Genomic DNA, 16485 nt, shown 5'->3' on the forward strand with positions numbered 1-16485 from the left:
TTATTTATTTGATAGAGACACAGTGAGAGAGGGAACACAAGCAGGGGGAGTGGGAGAGGGAGAAGCAGGCTTCCTGCTTAGCAGGGAGCCCGATGTGGGGCTCGATTCCAGGACCCTGGGATCATGACTTGAGCCAAAGGCAGACACTTAACGACTGAGCCACCCAGGCGCCCCTAGAGGTCTGTTCTTACAAGTGCTGTGTCTCAATTTCCCCATCTCTAAAATGGGGATAATAGGCTGTGCAGGATGTGTGAGGTTTATTTTTTATTGTTTATTTTTGATTTATTTATTTATTTTTTAAAAAGATCTTATTTATTTATTTGAGAGAGAATGAGAGGTAGAGAGCATGCGAGGGAAGAGGGTCAGAGGGAGAAGCAGACTCCCTGCTGAGCAGGGAGCCCGATGCGGGACTCGATCCTGGGACTCCAGGATCATGACCCGAGCCAAAGGCAGTCGTTCAACCAACTGAGCCACCCAGGCGCCCAGGATGTGTGAGGTTTAAATGACAATGTCTATAAATCAGCCAGCTCACGTGCCAATGTACAGCAAGTTGAATAAATGGCATCTATGTATTATATGTACACGTGTATGTAACACATATGTATTATGTATGTGGCCTCTGTGGATTTTCAGTGGTATAGAGCCATTTCCTTATAGTTGGACAGTTGGGCTGGTCTCTAGTTATTTGCAAACATAAGTTTGCTGTGGACAGCTGGTATATGTACCTGCTTTCTTGTGAGTTTCCTTTGCCTTGATCATATCTACCTGAAGGTGCAGGGAGTCTACATAGTGATGTGGCCCTAACTATTTATTGCATGACACCTCCCTGCTAGATGTGGGAGCTGGAGACGAGGGGCAGATAGGAAGGCTGGGTAAAGTGTGTGATTTGGTGGGATTTTTCTGGTAAGGATCCCACCTCACTTCTGTATTTGGCAGCTGTCTGGCAGTGGTTCAGTGCCTAGGTACTGTGTCAAGCAAGCCTCGGTTTGAGTCCCTGCTCTGTCCTACTCACAAATGTGTGACAGGCCAATTAGGCCTTCTAAATCCAAGTTTTCCGTTACTGTATAATGGGAGTGTTGTTAACTGCAGCTACTCCATGAGGCTACTGTAAAGTTGAGATAAAACAGGGACATGCTCAGATCTAGTTCTGGACAATAGTAAGCATTCAATAAATAAAAGCGACTAGGGGTGACTGGGTGGCTCAGGTCATGATCCTGGGGTCTTGGGATGGAGCCCCACATGGGGCTCCCTGCTCCGTGGGGAGCCTGCTTCTCCCTCTCCCTCTGCTGCTCCCCCTGCTTGTGCTCTCTCTGTCAAATAAATAAATAAAATCTGGGGCGCCTGGGTGGCTCAGCTGGTTAGGCAACTGCTTTCAGCTCAGGTCATGATCCCAGGGTCCTGGGATAGAGCCCCACACAGGGCTCCTTGCTCAGCAGGGAGCGTGCTTCTCCCTCTCCCTGCTACTTTGCCTGCTTGTGCTCTCTTTCTCGGTCAAATAAATAAATAAATAAATAAATAAAATCTTAAAAAAATAAATCTTTAAAAAATAAATAAAAGCAACTATATTGATTGCACAGGAGTCACAGTTTACAATGCATTTTCACATTGATTTAATCCTGACACAAACCGTGTGAGGCATCGTTTCTTGTGATCCCCATTTCATAGATAAGGAAACTGAAGCCTAGAAAAGTGAAGTGATGGGATCCAGGTCGACAAGGAGGTAACAGAGTGACGCCCAGACCAAAGCCCCACCTTCCAGCCCTCTTTCCTTACACCAGGAGCTCTGGGCTCTCCTCCAGCCAGGTCTCTCTGAGAGTGTGGGACTTCAGGCTTTTCTCTGCTCGACTGTTAACAGAACAGGTGGTTAATCTCTTAAACTCCCATCCAATTTCGAGGCGGGGACCGTGTCCATCCCCTCCCCAAGCCCTAAACAGTCAGCAACGTGCTCATTCCCGGTGGGCGGGACCTGTCAGCCTTAGAAGCCACGCCCCCAGACCTAAGGCCCGGCCCCACATCGTAAAACCAGCTCCTTCCAAACCCCGACTGCGGAAGTCCCTGGGGGCTCGGTGTCTACACAAGTCCTGTCTCTGGAGAGCAGCTCTCCGCCATACATAGCTCTACCCCGACGCCCAAAGCCTCGCACCAGGATCCATGGTTCCATCCATCTCTTTCTCTTGGGCTCCTACCCGCGTGAGATACGGTCCCGGCCCTCGACGGCCTTGGGGAGCTCAGAGTCTCTGCCGCAGGATCCTGCTCTCGATACGAAGCCCGGCCCCCTTATGGCCCCGCCCAGCCCCGCACTTACCCGCTTCTCTCCTTACTCTTGACCACTACCCCCTACCCCCTACCCGCTACGCCCGCAACCCCCAAGTAGTTCCGCACTGCATCCTTCAGGACCTGGGCGCCGCCGCGTCCTAACCTGTTTGCCTGCGGCCCCGCCCCTCGCCGTAGCCACACCTCCTGGACAGCCCCGCCCCGAGGCTCCACCCCTCCCAACCCCCTAGAGGCCGGGGGTAGGGTAGCGAGCCGCTGGCCCAGTCGGGCCCCCGCTGCCCTCTGCCCTGGGCGCTCGGTCGGAGCGGGCCCGGCACTGCGGGGCAGGGCGAGCGCGGCGGCCCGGGGGCTCGGAGGCGAAGATGGCGTCAGGCAGGCGCTCCCCGCGCACCGGGCTGCTGGAACTGCGCGCCGGGGCTGGCTCGGGGGCTGGCGGCGAGCGGTGGCAGCGGGTGCTGCTCAGTCTGGCGGAGGACGCTCTGACCGTGAGCCCCGCCGACGGCGAGCTCGGCCCGGAGCCCGGAGCCCCGCGGGAGCCGGAGCCCGCGCAGCTCAACGGCGCCGCCGAGCCTGGCGCGGCGCCCCCGCAGCTGCCCGAGGCTCTGCTGCTCCAGCGGCGCCGCGTGACGGTGCGCAAGGCCGACGCCGGCGGGCTGGGCATCAGCATCAAAGGTGGGCACGGGGGGCGCGGTGTCTATGGGGCCGCCGAGGGCGCAGGGGTCGCGGAGGCTGGCAGCCTACGGAGGACGTGGAGTTGGAAGACTTCTGTCTGGGGGCAAGGAAGGTGTCTGAGGGGGTAGAGGGAACGAGGACACCGGGAGCACCAAGGTCGGAGGGGTTTCGGGAGTCGGAGGCCTCAGTCCGAAGGCACAGGTGGAGCGGGTTGGGGCTCACCAAGGACAGGTGGGTGGGGAGTTCTGTGTGGAGGCATAGAGATGTCGGCGTTGCATGGACATCAAGGACAAGGGGGGCTTTAGGAGAGCAAAGGGTGGAGAAAGGGGACTGAGGTCTGGGAAGCCAGGAGGAGGGAAGTCCCTGAGACACAACCAAGGTGGAGGGGAGGGGTAAGGCCTGGAGTTGGGAGTACAGGTTTGGAGACTTGGGTAGAGGCACAAGCTGGGCTCACAGACAGGGGTCCAGGAAGGACCTAGAGATCTGAGGACCCAGGACCCTGTGTGCCTAGACGGAGAGTCCTGGGCTTGAGTTTCCTCATCTGGCCATCATCACCATAGGCAGAATTGAGAGGAGTGGACATAGAGCTGGTACTCCTCTCTGAGAAATTCTCCAATTACTGAGAGCTTTCTTTAGGATGCAGCCAGATTGTGTTTGAGTCCTGGGTCTGTGTGAACTTAGACAAGTCACTTCCCGTCTCTGAACTTCAGTTTCCTCACTATATAATGAGGCTAATGAGAGAGTGGTAACGTTTCTGTGAGAACAGGACTCTGAAGTACTCACCCTGCAAGCACACAGTAGGTGCCTGGTTAAATTTTTTTTTTTAAAGATTTTATTTATTTATTCATGAGAGACGGGGGGAGAGAGAGAGAGAGAGAGAGAGAGAGAGAGAAGCAGAGGGAGAAGCAGGCTCCCAAGGAGCAGGGAGCCCAATGTGGGACTTGATCCCAGGACCCTGGGATCATGACCTGAGCCGAAGGCAGACGCCCAACCATCTGAGCCACCCAGGCGCCCGGTAGGTGCCTGGTTAATTACCGCCGTTAGATGAGAAGAAAAATGGAGGCCAGGAGAGACTCCCGAAGCAACTAACCATAGTGCTTAAAATCCCAGTATACTCCCAGCAGCTGGGTTCACCATTCCTACCCATCTGCTTCTCAGGGCGCTATCTGCCTTGGGAAAGGATGTCAGTTCTTCTATCACCTTGGATATGCACTGTTCTCTCTGCCTGGTGCTGGGTCTATTCATTGGTGTCTCCAGACCCTTTGGCCTGGGGGAGAGCGTGGGGATGGTGGTGACTCAGCTACCACTGTGTGCTTGAATGCTGTGCCCGGTACTCTAGGCTTATGATGCATTTCATCCAGGCAACAAGTGGTAAAAAGTGGGGAGCACAATCTCCATTTTGCAGGTGGGGAAACCGAGACTCAGAAAAGTAAAACAATTTTCCCAGGCTCAGACAGTAAAGGACAGTGCTGGGATTTGAACCTCAATTATCAGGCCTTAAGAGAGTGCCCAGGGGATTTGGTTCTTCCCCAAGGAAGGGCACATTCCCAGGCAGCCGACCAAAGGAATCTAAAAAGGAAAAATGGGAAAGACAGAGAGTGGACACCAGTCTTGCTCCTAAACTCCAGAATGGGAGAGGGCAACAGATCAATCTAGAAACTGTACACTCAATGTGTTAAAGCAGAAAGGAACTTAGAGTTAATATAGAGTTCCATTTTACAGATGGACAAGCTGAGACTTGGAGAGGAGCTCGGAATTGTCAAGGTCACATAAAGTTACTCCTTAGCTTCATACTTAGAGTTGGGAGTGAAGGTACTTTTAGGAGGGGTCAGGGGAAGGACCAGCTCCATTCAGTTCTTCATGGATAGAGCCTGGGCTCTTGTTGCCATGGTGACCTCCCTCTGAGGGTCCAGCCCAGCCTGAGGCAGCCTGGAATGATAATAGCTTCAAACTGAACTGAAGTCCTAAGTTTCTGGTGGAGGAGAGCAGATATAAATAGAAACCTATTCCTTGGGGCACCTGGGTGGCTCAGTGGGTTAAGCATCTGCCTTCGGCTCAGGTCATGATCTCAGGGTCCCATCGGGCTCCCTGTTCAGAGGGGAGCCTGCTTCTCCTTCTCCCTCTGCCCCTCCCCCTGCTTGTACTCTCTGTCTCTCCCTCTCTTGCTCTGTCAAATAAATAAGTAAAATCTTAAAAAAAAAAAAAAAAAAAGAAACCCATTCCTTTCTAGGCTTCAAATCCTGTGCAGTGCAGTGAGCAAACTGTTGGGCCTGTGTGGGGGCCAGGAGAGGCGTTGCGGTCTGACCTTTGCCACCAATTTGTTGTGTGACCTTGAAATAATGACCTCTTTATGGGCCACTAGTTCCTCATCTTCAGTATTCTGGGATAGACTGGTAATGTGATATCTGAGGGCCTGACTTACAGTCAACTATAGGGTTAAAAGTGTTGGTTCTGGAGCCAGGAGACCTAGGTTCAGATACTGCTGGATGACCTTGGGCCAGGGGCTTCTCTCCGCACTTCATTTTTCCTGAGAGGAAACTGAGCATGCATGTGTGATTGGGATGTTGTGAAGATGCAGTGAGACAACATTGAAAGCATTTAGCTCGGTGCTTGGCAGTTGGTATGTGAAACTAATGTAAACTATTAATGACTATTTCATATTTTAAAAGGATATTCAAGAGCTTAGCAATAAAGCGATTCAGTAAGATGTATTAGCTTTTTTTTGGTATCAGAGATGTAATTTGGATAGGCCTTTGAAATCTAGACTTTAAGGCCTTGGTTTTCAGCTGGGTCCCAGATTGTAAAACTCTCCAATTGCTGAAGAGATCCTTGGGGGAACTATAGCAATAACTGACCTCTATCTTTATTCCAGATTAAGGGGTATCAGTGGGTTCCCCCATTGTGGGAAAATTCCTTAAAATACAAAATATTTAAGAAAAAGCTATTGAAGCACTTGTAAGTTACTCAAACATGGGCAAACACCCAAAGCATTTAGCCAAGGATCCAGTGACCAAACTCCTTTATGAATTTAGAACATGATTTATTAGTGCTGCGGACTTCTAAGACTCATTTCTGAGATCCTGTTTACTCTCTCATCCCTGCTTTGCTGGCACTGGGCTGAGCACTGAGATAGGCCTTCAGAAACAATTTTGCCTTGGGCGCCTGGGTGGCTCAGTTGGTTAAGCGACTGCCTTCGGCTCAGGTCATGATCCTGGAGTCCCGCATCGGGCTCCCTGCTTGGCAGGGAGTCTGCTTCTCCTTCTGACCCTCTCCCCTCTCATGCTCTCTCTCTCTCTCATTCTCTCTCAAATAAATAAATAAAATCTTTAAAAAAAAAAGAAAGAAATAATTTTGCCTTCATGCAACTCTCAAGCATTGGAGCGTCTGCCTCAGTTTCTTCCTCTTTCTGTGCCTGTGCAGGGGGCCGGGAGAACAAGATGCCTATTCTCATTTCCAAGATCTTCAAGGGCCTGGCAGCTGACCAGACCGAGGCCCTCTTCGTGGGGGATGCCATCTTGTCTGTGAATGGGGAGGACCTCTCCTCTGCTACCCATGATGAGGCGGTGCAGGTCCTGAAGAAGACAGGCAAAGAGGTGGTGCTGGAGGGTAAGCACTGGGGACCCCAAGGGTGTTCAATTCTTTCCTGCTTCCCCCAGGCCTCAAGTGGCCCCAGCCCAGCAGTGGGGGTTGGGGGGTGGGCAGGGTTGAAAACAGAAACAGAATGTGGGGACCTGCCTTGACATAGTATGGGGTGGTGGTGGGAGAGCCAGTGCAGAGCCAGACAGACCTAGTTTCCATTTCCTCTCTCCCATTCATGAGCTCTGTAGACTTGGACAAGTCATTTCATTTCCCTGAGCTTTAGTTTCCTCATCTGTAAAACAGGGATGTTGGGGCGCCTGGGTGGCTCAGTCGTTAAGCGTCTGCCTTCGGCTCAGGTCATGATCCCAGTGTCCTGGGTATTCGAGCCCCACATCGGACTCTCTGCTTGGTGGGAAGCCTGCTTCTCCCTCTCCCACTCCCCCTGCTTGTGTTCCCTTTCTCGCTGTGTCTCTCTCTGTCAAAAAAATAAATAAAATCTTTAAAAAACAAAACAAAACAGGGATGTCACTTTGTCTTGCTGGGTTGTGTGATCAGGACAAAAGGTACATGGCAGGATCTGCCACCCAGTGAGTGAATCAGGGAAAGAGAGGGGTAGCGAGGGACTGGGGAAGGGGCAGCTAATATTCTCTCTTGAGGAAACTGGAGAGCTCCCAGCTCCAGAGACCCTGAAACCCTAAGACCCATCCTCCTTGGGGAGAAGACTTGGCCTTTATGTTGCAGAACATCAGATCCTTCCAGCAAGGATCAGAGAGGAATTTTGGAGGGGGACCTTGGTGGTTCCCCTCCACTATCCTGGCATTGCGTGGTCTTAGATGAGACCTTTGTCTTCTCTGGGCCTTGGTTTCCCCATCGGTTGCTATAAGCTGCATGCTGTGGCTGTCCCATATCTGCCTTTTGCCATCTCTCTCAGGAGGCTTCTGCTTTGCTCAGCCCTTTCTTCAAACTCCCCTCAATTCCGGAAGCTGTGGGGGCCTGAGGAATGTGTGTTTGGCTCTTGGCCCAGAACAGGCACAGGGAGATGGCGGGGGCTGATGGAGAATGCCATGGCTAGCAAAGCTGCTGAGCTGAGCCCCAGGCCTGGATCCTGATAGATTGCCTTTATTCCCCCAAAAAGGTCTCCAAGAGGCCGCAGAAACAAACAGGCTCTGGGTGATCTTTGGCATGCTTGTGGCCCTGACCTCGGTTCTCTCTCAGTTTTGTTTTATTTTTACATTTTCGGTGTATGTATTTAAGTACCACTGGTGCATTTTTTAAAAAATATATACTTTTAAAAAAGTCAACTCTGTGGTATTGGTCCTTGAAGCTTCAGTGTAACAGTCATATTTTAACAGCAAAGTTAAATAACAAGATCACTCATGAATGATACAGATATAAGGGACTCTCCCTACCCTATGCCTCATTACTTTGATATTATAGCCAGTAATGCAGTTGAAACTCATCAAAATGTCATGTTGTGGTTGACTTGAGAAGATCTTTTAGTTTCTGCTGTTTGAAAGTTTAATCTGGAGGTGGTGAGATTTCTACTGTAGACACGTTTCTAATCCACACCGAGGTCCTCCTCACCCTCTCATATTTAGGTTGAGAATGTCTATCTGGATTCTCAGCATGGGTCATTCTGAGAAGATAGCCTCTTTGAGTGTTGGAAGCTTAAGGCATCTCTTGGCTTCAGGAGCTAATACTCAAGCCTTCTGTATCATTCTGGTACTCTATTCCTTCCTTACTAAGCCAAGAAGCATTTATAGACACCTACTATGTACCTGGTGTGCAGAGCATTGGGTCAGAAGCTAAATCAGGCCCAGGCCCTCTCCTGAAGGAGCTCCACATCTGGTGGAGGGGACAAAACGTAAACACTGTCTCGTTCATACAAACTGTTTAAAAATCAGTTTCTAAAATCTGTCTGCTCTGTGATGAATCTCTGGCCTTGGGTAAGACCCTTGCCTTCTCTGGCCCTCAGTGTCCCTATGGGTTGGGATTAGACTAGAACAGAGATGACAATAGCTTTCATTTTGAGTGTCATCTTCCCTGGTGGCTACTGGGAGGCTCGTATTTGGAAGGATTGGGAAGTCTTGTCTGGGCTCAGCAGAAAGGGTGGCTACCGGGAGGCTCATATTTGGAAGGATTGGGAAGTCTTGTCTGGGCTCAGCAGAAAGGAGCTGGAAGTGATTAGCAAGGTCTATCATGGATACAGTAGGAAAGAGAAGTAACATATGTATTGTTCCAGGATTGAGGGTCTCTAGGTGTTACATTTTCTGAGACTTTTCCCAGGGTAAGATCTTTCCTTGGCAAACCTTGCCCCAGGTCTCTGGCTGGAACCTGGCCTGTCTCTTGCCCAAAATAGGATGTGGCATATTGTAGGCACTCAACAAACATTAGTAACTACCCTCCTCCCATCACATTTATTTAGAATTGGTATTATTTCCTCCTGAAATGTTTGGTAGCATTCTCCAAGGAAGCCATTTTTATAGAAAGGTTTTTACCTGCAGTTCTAGTGTTCTCAATAGGGTGGTTTTGATGATTTATTTTTTCTTGAATGAACTTTGCTGGTTTATGTCTTTTATTTTTTTATTTTTATTTTTTTAAAGATTTTATTTATTTATTTGAGAGAGAGAGAATGAGAGAGAGAGAGCACGAGATGGAAGAGGGTCAGAGGGAGAAGCAGACTCCCCGCTGAGCAGGGAGCCCGATGTGGGACTCGATCCCGGGACTCCAGGATCATGACCTGAGCCGAAGGCAGTCGCTTAACCAACTGAGCCACCCAGGCGCCCTGGTTTATGTCTTTTAAAGAATTTGTCCATTTCATCTAAGTTGTCAGATTTATTGGCATAAGGTTGTTTATAATCTTCCCATGTTATCCTCCCTTTTGGATGAGAGTGCTCTCTGCTTTCTTTTTCTTCCTCCCTTTATACTGCTCTATTCAGTGGTTTTGAGGGGAATCTCAGTCTAGTGGGGGGACAGCTGAGCAAAACTACCAGATTACGAATGTCGTAGGTGCTGAGATGGGGTCTGCCCAGGGATCAGAGGAGGCGGTGGTTACATCTCTCTGTATAGTCAGGAAAGACTTCCTGGAGGTGGGGGTGCTGGCACTTTATGAACAATAAGCAGATGTGGGTATGGGGTGGGGGAAGGGCATTCCAGTCTGGAGAGCTGTGTGAGCAAGACCTCAAGGGGGGTGAAATGACTTGACTTAGCTGGAGAACTGCCTGGGGACTAATTAGCTTTGTCTGAGCCGAGGGTGTGAGGGAGTGGAGAAAAAGGGGTCTGTCCCGACTGAGAGCCTTCAGGGCCTTGAATGCCAGGCTAAAGGCATTTGGACTTCCTCTGGAGGGAAACAGAGAGCCATTAAAGAGGGTTCAGCAGGAGCAGCACATGGGCACATCTGGGTTTTAGCAGCATCAGCCTGGTTTGGAGAGAGGCAGAAATAGATGCAGAATGGCAGCGAGGAAGCTGGGACCATGAATAGGAAGGAGATGGTGGTGGTTTGACCTAAGCAGGCTTGGATAGGAGGAAGAGTCTGGAGGTTGTGGCCTTCTTGTTAGTTTTTTCCAGCATTTTCTTAATTGAAGTCTCTTCTGAGCTGCTCTCCTAGCCCAGCAGGCTTGTGAAAGGATAATTCCACCCAAGGCAGCAAAGGGACGGGGGGCGGGGGGCAGGCATTGGGGTCAAGAGTCTTTGAATTGCAGAAGTGACCTGAGAAGCCTGGAGGATTTGAGGGAGCTAGGATGCTGGGATGTGGTTGGTCCTTGAGATATGGGAGAGCTTGTGGAGAAGGTAAGGGTCTGGCAGCCTCACCAGTCTGGACTCAGGGCTCCTGAGACCCTCTCTGGGCCTAGGTTCCACCTTGGAGCCCATTACTAGCCACATTGTTCAAAACTTCCCGACCCCCATTCCACTCCTGAGGCCACCTCCAAGGGGCCATGGAAAGATGGCCTGTCCTTTGGATGTGAACCTGGCAGGGTAGCTGGGCATCTTTCCTGAGGCCTGGGGCTCAGTGGGTACAGAGTCCCCTGAGAGCATCTTAGAAGGACAGATGTCACTAGCTAACTCTGGGTGCCAGCCCTACATCCCTGGCCTAAGTCAGGGGTTCAGCTGGGCCTCGGTAACCCCAGCCTGCCTTCTAGGCCCTTTCTTCTCCTAGGTCAGGGGTTTGCACAAATGTTTTCAGCTTGTTCTCAGCCACAGGGATGTGTTTGTGATCAGAGTCTGGGCCCAAGCTGGCAGCCAACACGCCTCTGTCTGCTGCTTAGAGAGGCCCATTGTGTGCACAGACCTGGAGCCAGGGCTAACCGGGGCCCTGGGAGACCGGGCCTGTGGGAAAAGGGAGAGACGAGACGGCCAAATGCTATCCACCCCCTCAACCCCCTCCACTCCCATTGTGGCTGGCGAGACAGGGACAACAGAGAGCCTGTGATGCATTAAAAAATAATACTAAAGGGACAGGGGCACCTGGCTGGCTCAGTTGGTAGAGCATGCCCCTCTTTTTTTTTTTTTTTTTTTTTTTAAGATTTTATTTATTAGAGAGAGAGAGAACGCGAGTGAGTACAAGCCCGGGAGAGAGGCGGAGGGAAAGGGAGAGGCAGGCTACCCACTAAGCAGAGAACCCGATGCAGGCTCTATCCCAGGACCTTGGGATCATGACCTGAGCCGAAGGCAGACACGTAACTGACTGAGCCCCCCCAGGCGCCCCATCACTCTTTAAAAAAAAAAAAGATTTATTTATTTGAGAGAGAGAGAGAAAGGGGAGGGGTGCGAGAGGGGGAGGGGCAGAAGGAGAGGGAGAGAGAGTTGTTTTTTTTTTAAGATTTTATTTATTTGACAGAGACAACAGCGAGAGAGGACACACGAGCAGGGGGGAGTGGGAGAGGGAGAAGCAGCCTTCCTCCTGAGCAGGGAGCCTGACGCGGGGCTTGATCCCAGGACCCTTGGATCATGACCTGAGCCGAAGGCAGATGCTTAACAACTGAGCCACCCAGGCGCCCCAGGGAGAGAGAGTCTTAAGCAGGCTCCACGCTGAGTGCGGAGCCTGAGGTGGGGCTCAATCTCACACAACTCTGAGATCATGACCTGAGCCCAAACCAAGAGTCTGATGCTTAACTGACTGAGCCACCAGGAGCCCCATGCATGTGACTCTTGATCTTGGGGTTGTGAATTTGAGCCCCACGTTGGGTGTAGAAATTACTTAAAAATAAAATCTTTAAAAAATAATAATACTAAAGGATAGTAAAAATTAAAGTCAGTTTCAATACTTTGTACAAAATAGGGAAGGTATATCCCACATAAGATCAAACTTTTAAAAAGATAACCGGCATAGAGTAGCATGTGCACAAATATTCATGATAAAAGGCAGTATAGTGTGGGGCGCCTGGGTGGCTTAGTCGGTTGAATGGCCGACTCTTGGTTTTGGCTCAGGTCATGATCTCTGGGTCCTGGGATCGAGCCCTGCGTCAGGCACTGCACTGGGCTCAGTCGGCTTGTGCATTCTCTCTTTTCCTCTCCCTCTGCCCCTCCCCTTGCTCTCTCTCCCTCTTTGTCTCTCCCTCTATCTCTAAAATAAATAAATAAATCTTAAAGAAAAAAAAAAGGCGGCGTAAAGTGATAGCAGTTGCCGCAATCCCCATTTTACAGACAAGGTTACCGAGGTTTGTTGAGAATGAGTCCTTCAGGTCATATGACTAATATATTGACAGAATTCAAACTGAGGTCTGTCTGGTTGCCTGGGCCTCTATTGCTTCAGCTGTGGATAATACCTACCTTGCATGGTTATCTGCAAGATTAAAATCTAAAACACGGGGGGGCGCCTGGGTGGCTCAGTCGTTAAGTGTCTGCCTTCGGCTCCGGTCGTGATCCCAGGGTCCTGGGATCGAGCCCCACATCGGGCTCCCTGCTCCGCGGGAAGCCTGCTTCTCCCTCTCCCACTCCCCTGCTTGTGTTCCCTCTCTCGCTGTGTCTCTGTCAAATAAATAGATAAAAAATCTTTAAAAAAAAACAAAAAACAAAAACAAAACTAAAACATGGGGGCGCCTGGGTGGCTCAGTCGGTTAAGCGACTGCCTTCGGCTCAGGTCATGATCCTGGAGTCCCGGGATCGAGTCCCACATCGGGCTCCCTGCTCAGTGGGGAGTCTGCTTCTCCCTCTGACCCTCCCCCACCCCACTCTAGTGCTCTCTCTTTCTCTCTCTCTCTCTCAAATAAATAAATAAAATCTTTAAAAAACAAAAGCCTAAAACGCGCCAAGACTGGTGCTCATAGTAGGTACTCGATTATTTAGTTTATTTGCTCTTTTTGAGGATGAGACAGTGCATTTGAAGTGCCTAGCACCATGTTTTTCGCCTGGAAGCATTGAGTGAACGTCAGCCTCTCTCATCTTTATGTCAGCAGCAGGCCCTCCCTGTTGTTTCCTCCCGTGAACTCGAAGGTCTTTCAGGGCAGGACTCATGTTCGGTTTGTCTCAGAGCCCTACACCTGGCACTGAGCCCAGCAGCACACATTAGCTCTTGGTCAGTAGGGATTTGTCCCTGGGGTCCATCTCTGACCCTTTCTACTTTATCTGAACCTTGTCAATTGCGATTAACTTTCCTTGTTTAAGATGGGGCTCAAGGGCGCCTGGGTGGCTCAGTTGGTTAAGCGACTGCCTTCGGCTCAGGTCATGATCCTGGAGTCCCGGGATCGAGTCCCACATCGGGCTCCCTGCTTGGCGGGGAGTCGGCTTCTCCCTCTGACCCTCTTCCCTCTCATGTGCTCTCTATCTCTCATTCTTTTTCTCTCAAATAAATAAATAAAATCTTAAAAAAAAAATAAGATGGGGCTCAAGGCTCAACCCTGAGAGTATCCATGGTGAGTCCTTGGGACTCCTGTAGGCTCCTCCCCTGGGAGATGGGCACTGCCAGGTGTCCTGCCCAAAATCTGGCTTAATGTATCACTACGGTCAAAAGAGGGATGTAAGTCATGGATGCAGCAAATACAAAGTCACCCTGCTTGGCTTAGCCAAGTGATGCTGTGCCCCTGATGTACCTGAAGGGCCTCTGAATGGAGCCCCCATCCAGTCCTCCATGACCACAAAGACCTATTGTTCTAATCATTGTTCTCAGGGAAACATTTATTTGGCCACACACACATACACACACACCCACTCCATACACATGCACACATGGCTTTAGGCCACGTGACTGCCTGTAGCTAAAACTTGACTTAATCTGGGCCTGGCCTGTTCCCTGGATCTTGATTAAAATGCCTGTGGGGGCTCTGGAGACAGGTTCTGGGCTCAGGTCGCTGTGTGAGCCTGGCTGCTGATGGTGGTGGAGGAAATAATGAGATAATGATCATGATGGTAGTGTTTGCTGTTTATTGAGCACCTACAATGTGCTAGGCACTGTGCTAGGTGCTTTCCATATGTTTTCTCACTGAATCCTCAAAACCGCCTCTATGAATGAGATGCACCATTGTGCAGATGAGCACACTGAAACTCGGAGAGGCGAGGCTGTTTCCCAAGATCACACCACGGCAGAGATGGGATTTGAGTTCAGATCTGCCAGATGCAAAAACTCGTAAATGTTTCTGATGCACTTCAAGTCATGTCACCCCTGGGAGACAGTTTAATTCAGTGTATTCAACTGTTACAGAAGGATCCTTCTCATTGAATTGTTGCAATTAGGTGAAGATGTGTTTGTGAGGGTCAAGCTTGGTGCTTGGTCTATGGTAGGCTCTCAGTAAGTGCAAATTTCTCCCACTAGTAAGGTCCTGGAGCCCTTTGCTTGTTGAGGTGACAAGAACTCCATCTCCGGATCCTGTCTTACATGGTTTGGAATGCGCTGGTATATATATATAGATATATATATATATATTAATTTAAATTCAATTTAGTTAACACATAGTATATTATTAGTTTCAGAGGTAGAATTAGTGATTCATCAGTTGCATGTAACACCCATGAGGTGGTATATTTTTAAAAGTAAAGTAGATTTAAAAAAAATAATGTAAAAAGTAATATACACTTATAAAAAACCCCAGGAGAATGTAAAGCAATTACCTTCTTTTTTTTATTTTTAAAATTATTATTATTATTATTATTTTTAAAGATTTTTTATTTTTTTTAAAGATTTTATTTATTTATTTATTTGAGAGAGAGAGAATGAGAGATAGAGAGCACGAGAGGGAAGAGGGTCAGAGGGAGAAGCAGACTCCCTGCTGAGCAGGGAGCCCGATGTGGGACTCAATCCCGGGACTCCAGGCTCATGACCTGGGCCGAAGGCAGTTGCTTAACCAACTGAGCCACCCAGGCTCCCATTTTTAAAGATTTTATTTATTTATTTGACAGGGAGAGACACAGCGAGAGAGGGAACATAAGCAGGGGGAGTGGGAGAGGGAGAAGCAGGCCTCCCGCCGAGCAGGGAGCCTGATGTGGGGCTTGATCCCAGGACCCTGGGACCATGACCCAAGCCAAAGGCAGACGCCTAACAACTGAGCTACCCTGATGCCCCACCTTCTTCTTTTTTTTAAAAAAATTTATTTATTTGAGTGAGAGAGAGAGTGCACGAGTGGGGTGGGGGGAAGGGCAGAGGGAAAGGGAGAAGCAGGCTCCCCGCTAAGCAGGGAGCCCAATATGGGGCTTCATCCCAGGATCCCGAGATCATGACCTGAGTCGAAGTCAGGCAGTCAGTCAATCAACTGAGCTACCCAGGCACCCCAAGCAATTATCTTCTTGTAGAGATAACCACAGTTGATGTTTTCACACTTTCAGAAAGTTTTCATATTTGTTTTTATCATTTCACAAGTTGAGGACATATTTCCAACTCAGTACATGTAGCTCTGTCTCATTCTTTTTAATGGTTATATAGTATCCCATTATGGGATTCATATATTCATTTAACAAGTATTTACTGAGCCCCTGCTCTGTGCCAGGACTTGATGTTGGCACCATGAATATAGCCATGAACAAGACTGAGTGGTCTGCCAATCAGGGAGCTCATATCTTGTATTTAGCAGCCCCTACTCATGGACATTCAAGTGCTTCTTAGCCTTTTGCACCCTAGACAGTGGTGCTGTGAGCCCTCTGTGTACCTGTGAGCATTTATTTGAAGTGGGGTTCCTGCAAAGGCTGTTGTTAGGTCAAAGGGTTCACTTGCCTTTAGGAGCTTGAGAGATGGTGTCCCCTATACTGCACAAGGGTATGATAAGGTGAGATTGTTACGCCCCAGAGTGTGGCAATGCAGGCTCTGTTGGTCAGGCCTGATGCAGGGCCTGCCAGGGGCTGGGAACTATTTATAACCCAGCCTTGCTAGACCAGCAGAAAAGGTCACTGCTTCCAGAGCCTGTTAGAATCCTGCGTCCTCTCCATACCATCCTTGGTGGGCGGGTGGGCAGCCTGGACTTGAATCTTCACAATACCTTACTCAGAGAGCTGGTGCATCAGTGCCCGTCCTATAGGCAAGGGAAATGAGGCTCAGAGAGACCTTGGGACTCACCAGAGCCAGATAGCAGGTGACAGGGCCTGGATTGAAATCTTTTCCCGTCACTGGTTCCTGTGCCTCTCCCCTTAAACAGTCAGACTGAGAACAGCAGCAGAAGTAATAACCATACTGCAGTTTACTGAAGATTTAGTCTGTGCTGGGCAGGGCAAAGTGTTTTATAGGTATTGAGTGTCAGTACCCTGAGAAATGAATATATATTACTCCCATCATAAAGATGAAGAAGTTGGGGCGCCTGGGTGGCTCAGTCGGTTGAGCAACTGACTCTCGATTTCAGCTCAGGTCATGATCTCAGGGTCATGGGATCAAGCCCCGTGTTGGGCTCTGCGCTCAGCTTGGAGTCGGCTTGAGATTATCTCTCTCCTCTCCCCTTCTGCCCCTTCCCCCCTCCCCTTTTGCATGTGATCTCTCTCTCTCATTCTCTCTAAATAAAATAAAATAAAATAAAATAAAATAAAATAAAATAAAATAAAATAAAA

The 16485-nt window shown here is 49.5% G+C and overlaps 1 protein-coding gene across 1 annotated transcript in view; it reads left to right on the top strand.

Annotated features, from left to right (window-relative positions):
* The first annotated feature begins 2505 nt into the window (after positions 1-2505).
* SNTA1 (syntrophin alpha 1) overlaps positions 2506-16485 on the top strand; it is a 28716-nt gene continuing 14736 nt past the window's right edge. The window contains exons 1-2 of the mRNA XM_025876739.2: positions 2506-2946; positions 6367-6552. Of these exons, the coding sequence (XP_025732524.1) occupies positions 2637-2946; positions 6367-6552 (496 nt within the window). The 5' untranslated portion in view covers positions 2506-2636. The remainder of the gene's footprint in view (positions 2947-6366; positions 6553-16485) is intronic.

Source organism: Callorhinus ursinus, unplaced genomic scaffold (assembly GCF_003265705.2).
Source record: "Callorhinus ursinus isolate GAN/ISIS: 27379988/994484 unplaced genomic scaffold, GSC_fseal_2.0 scaffold38, whole genome shotgun sequence".
NCBI lineage: Eukaryota > Metazoa > Chordata > Mammalia > Carnivora > Otariidae > Callorhinus > Callorhinus ursinus.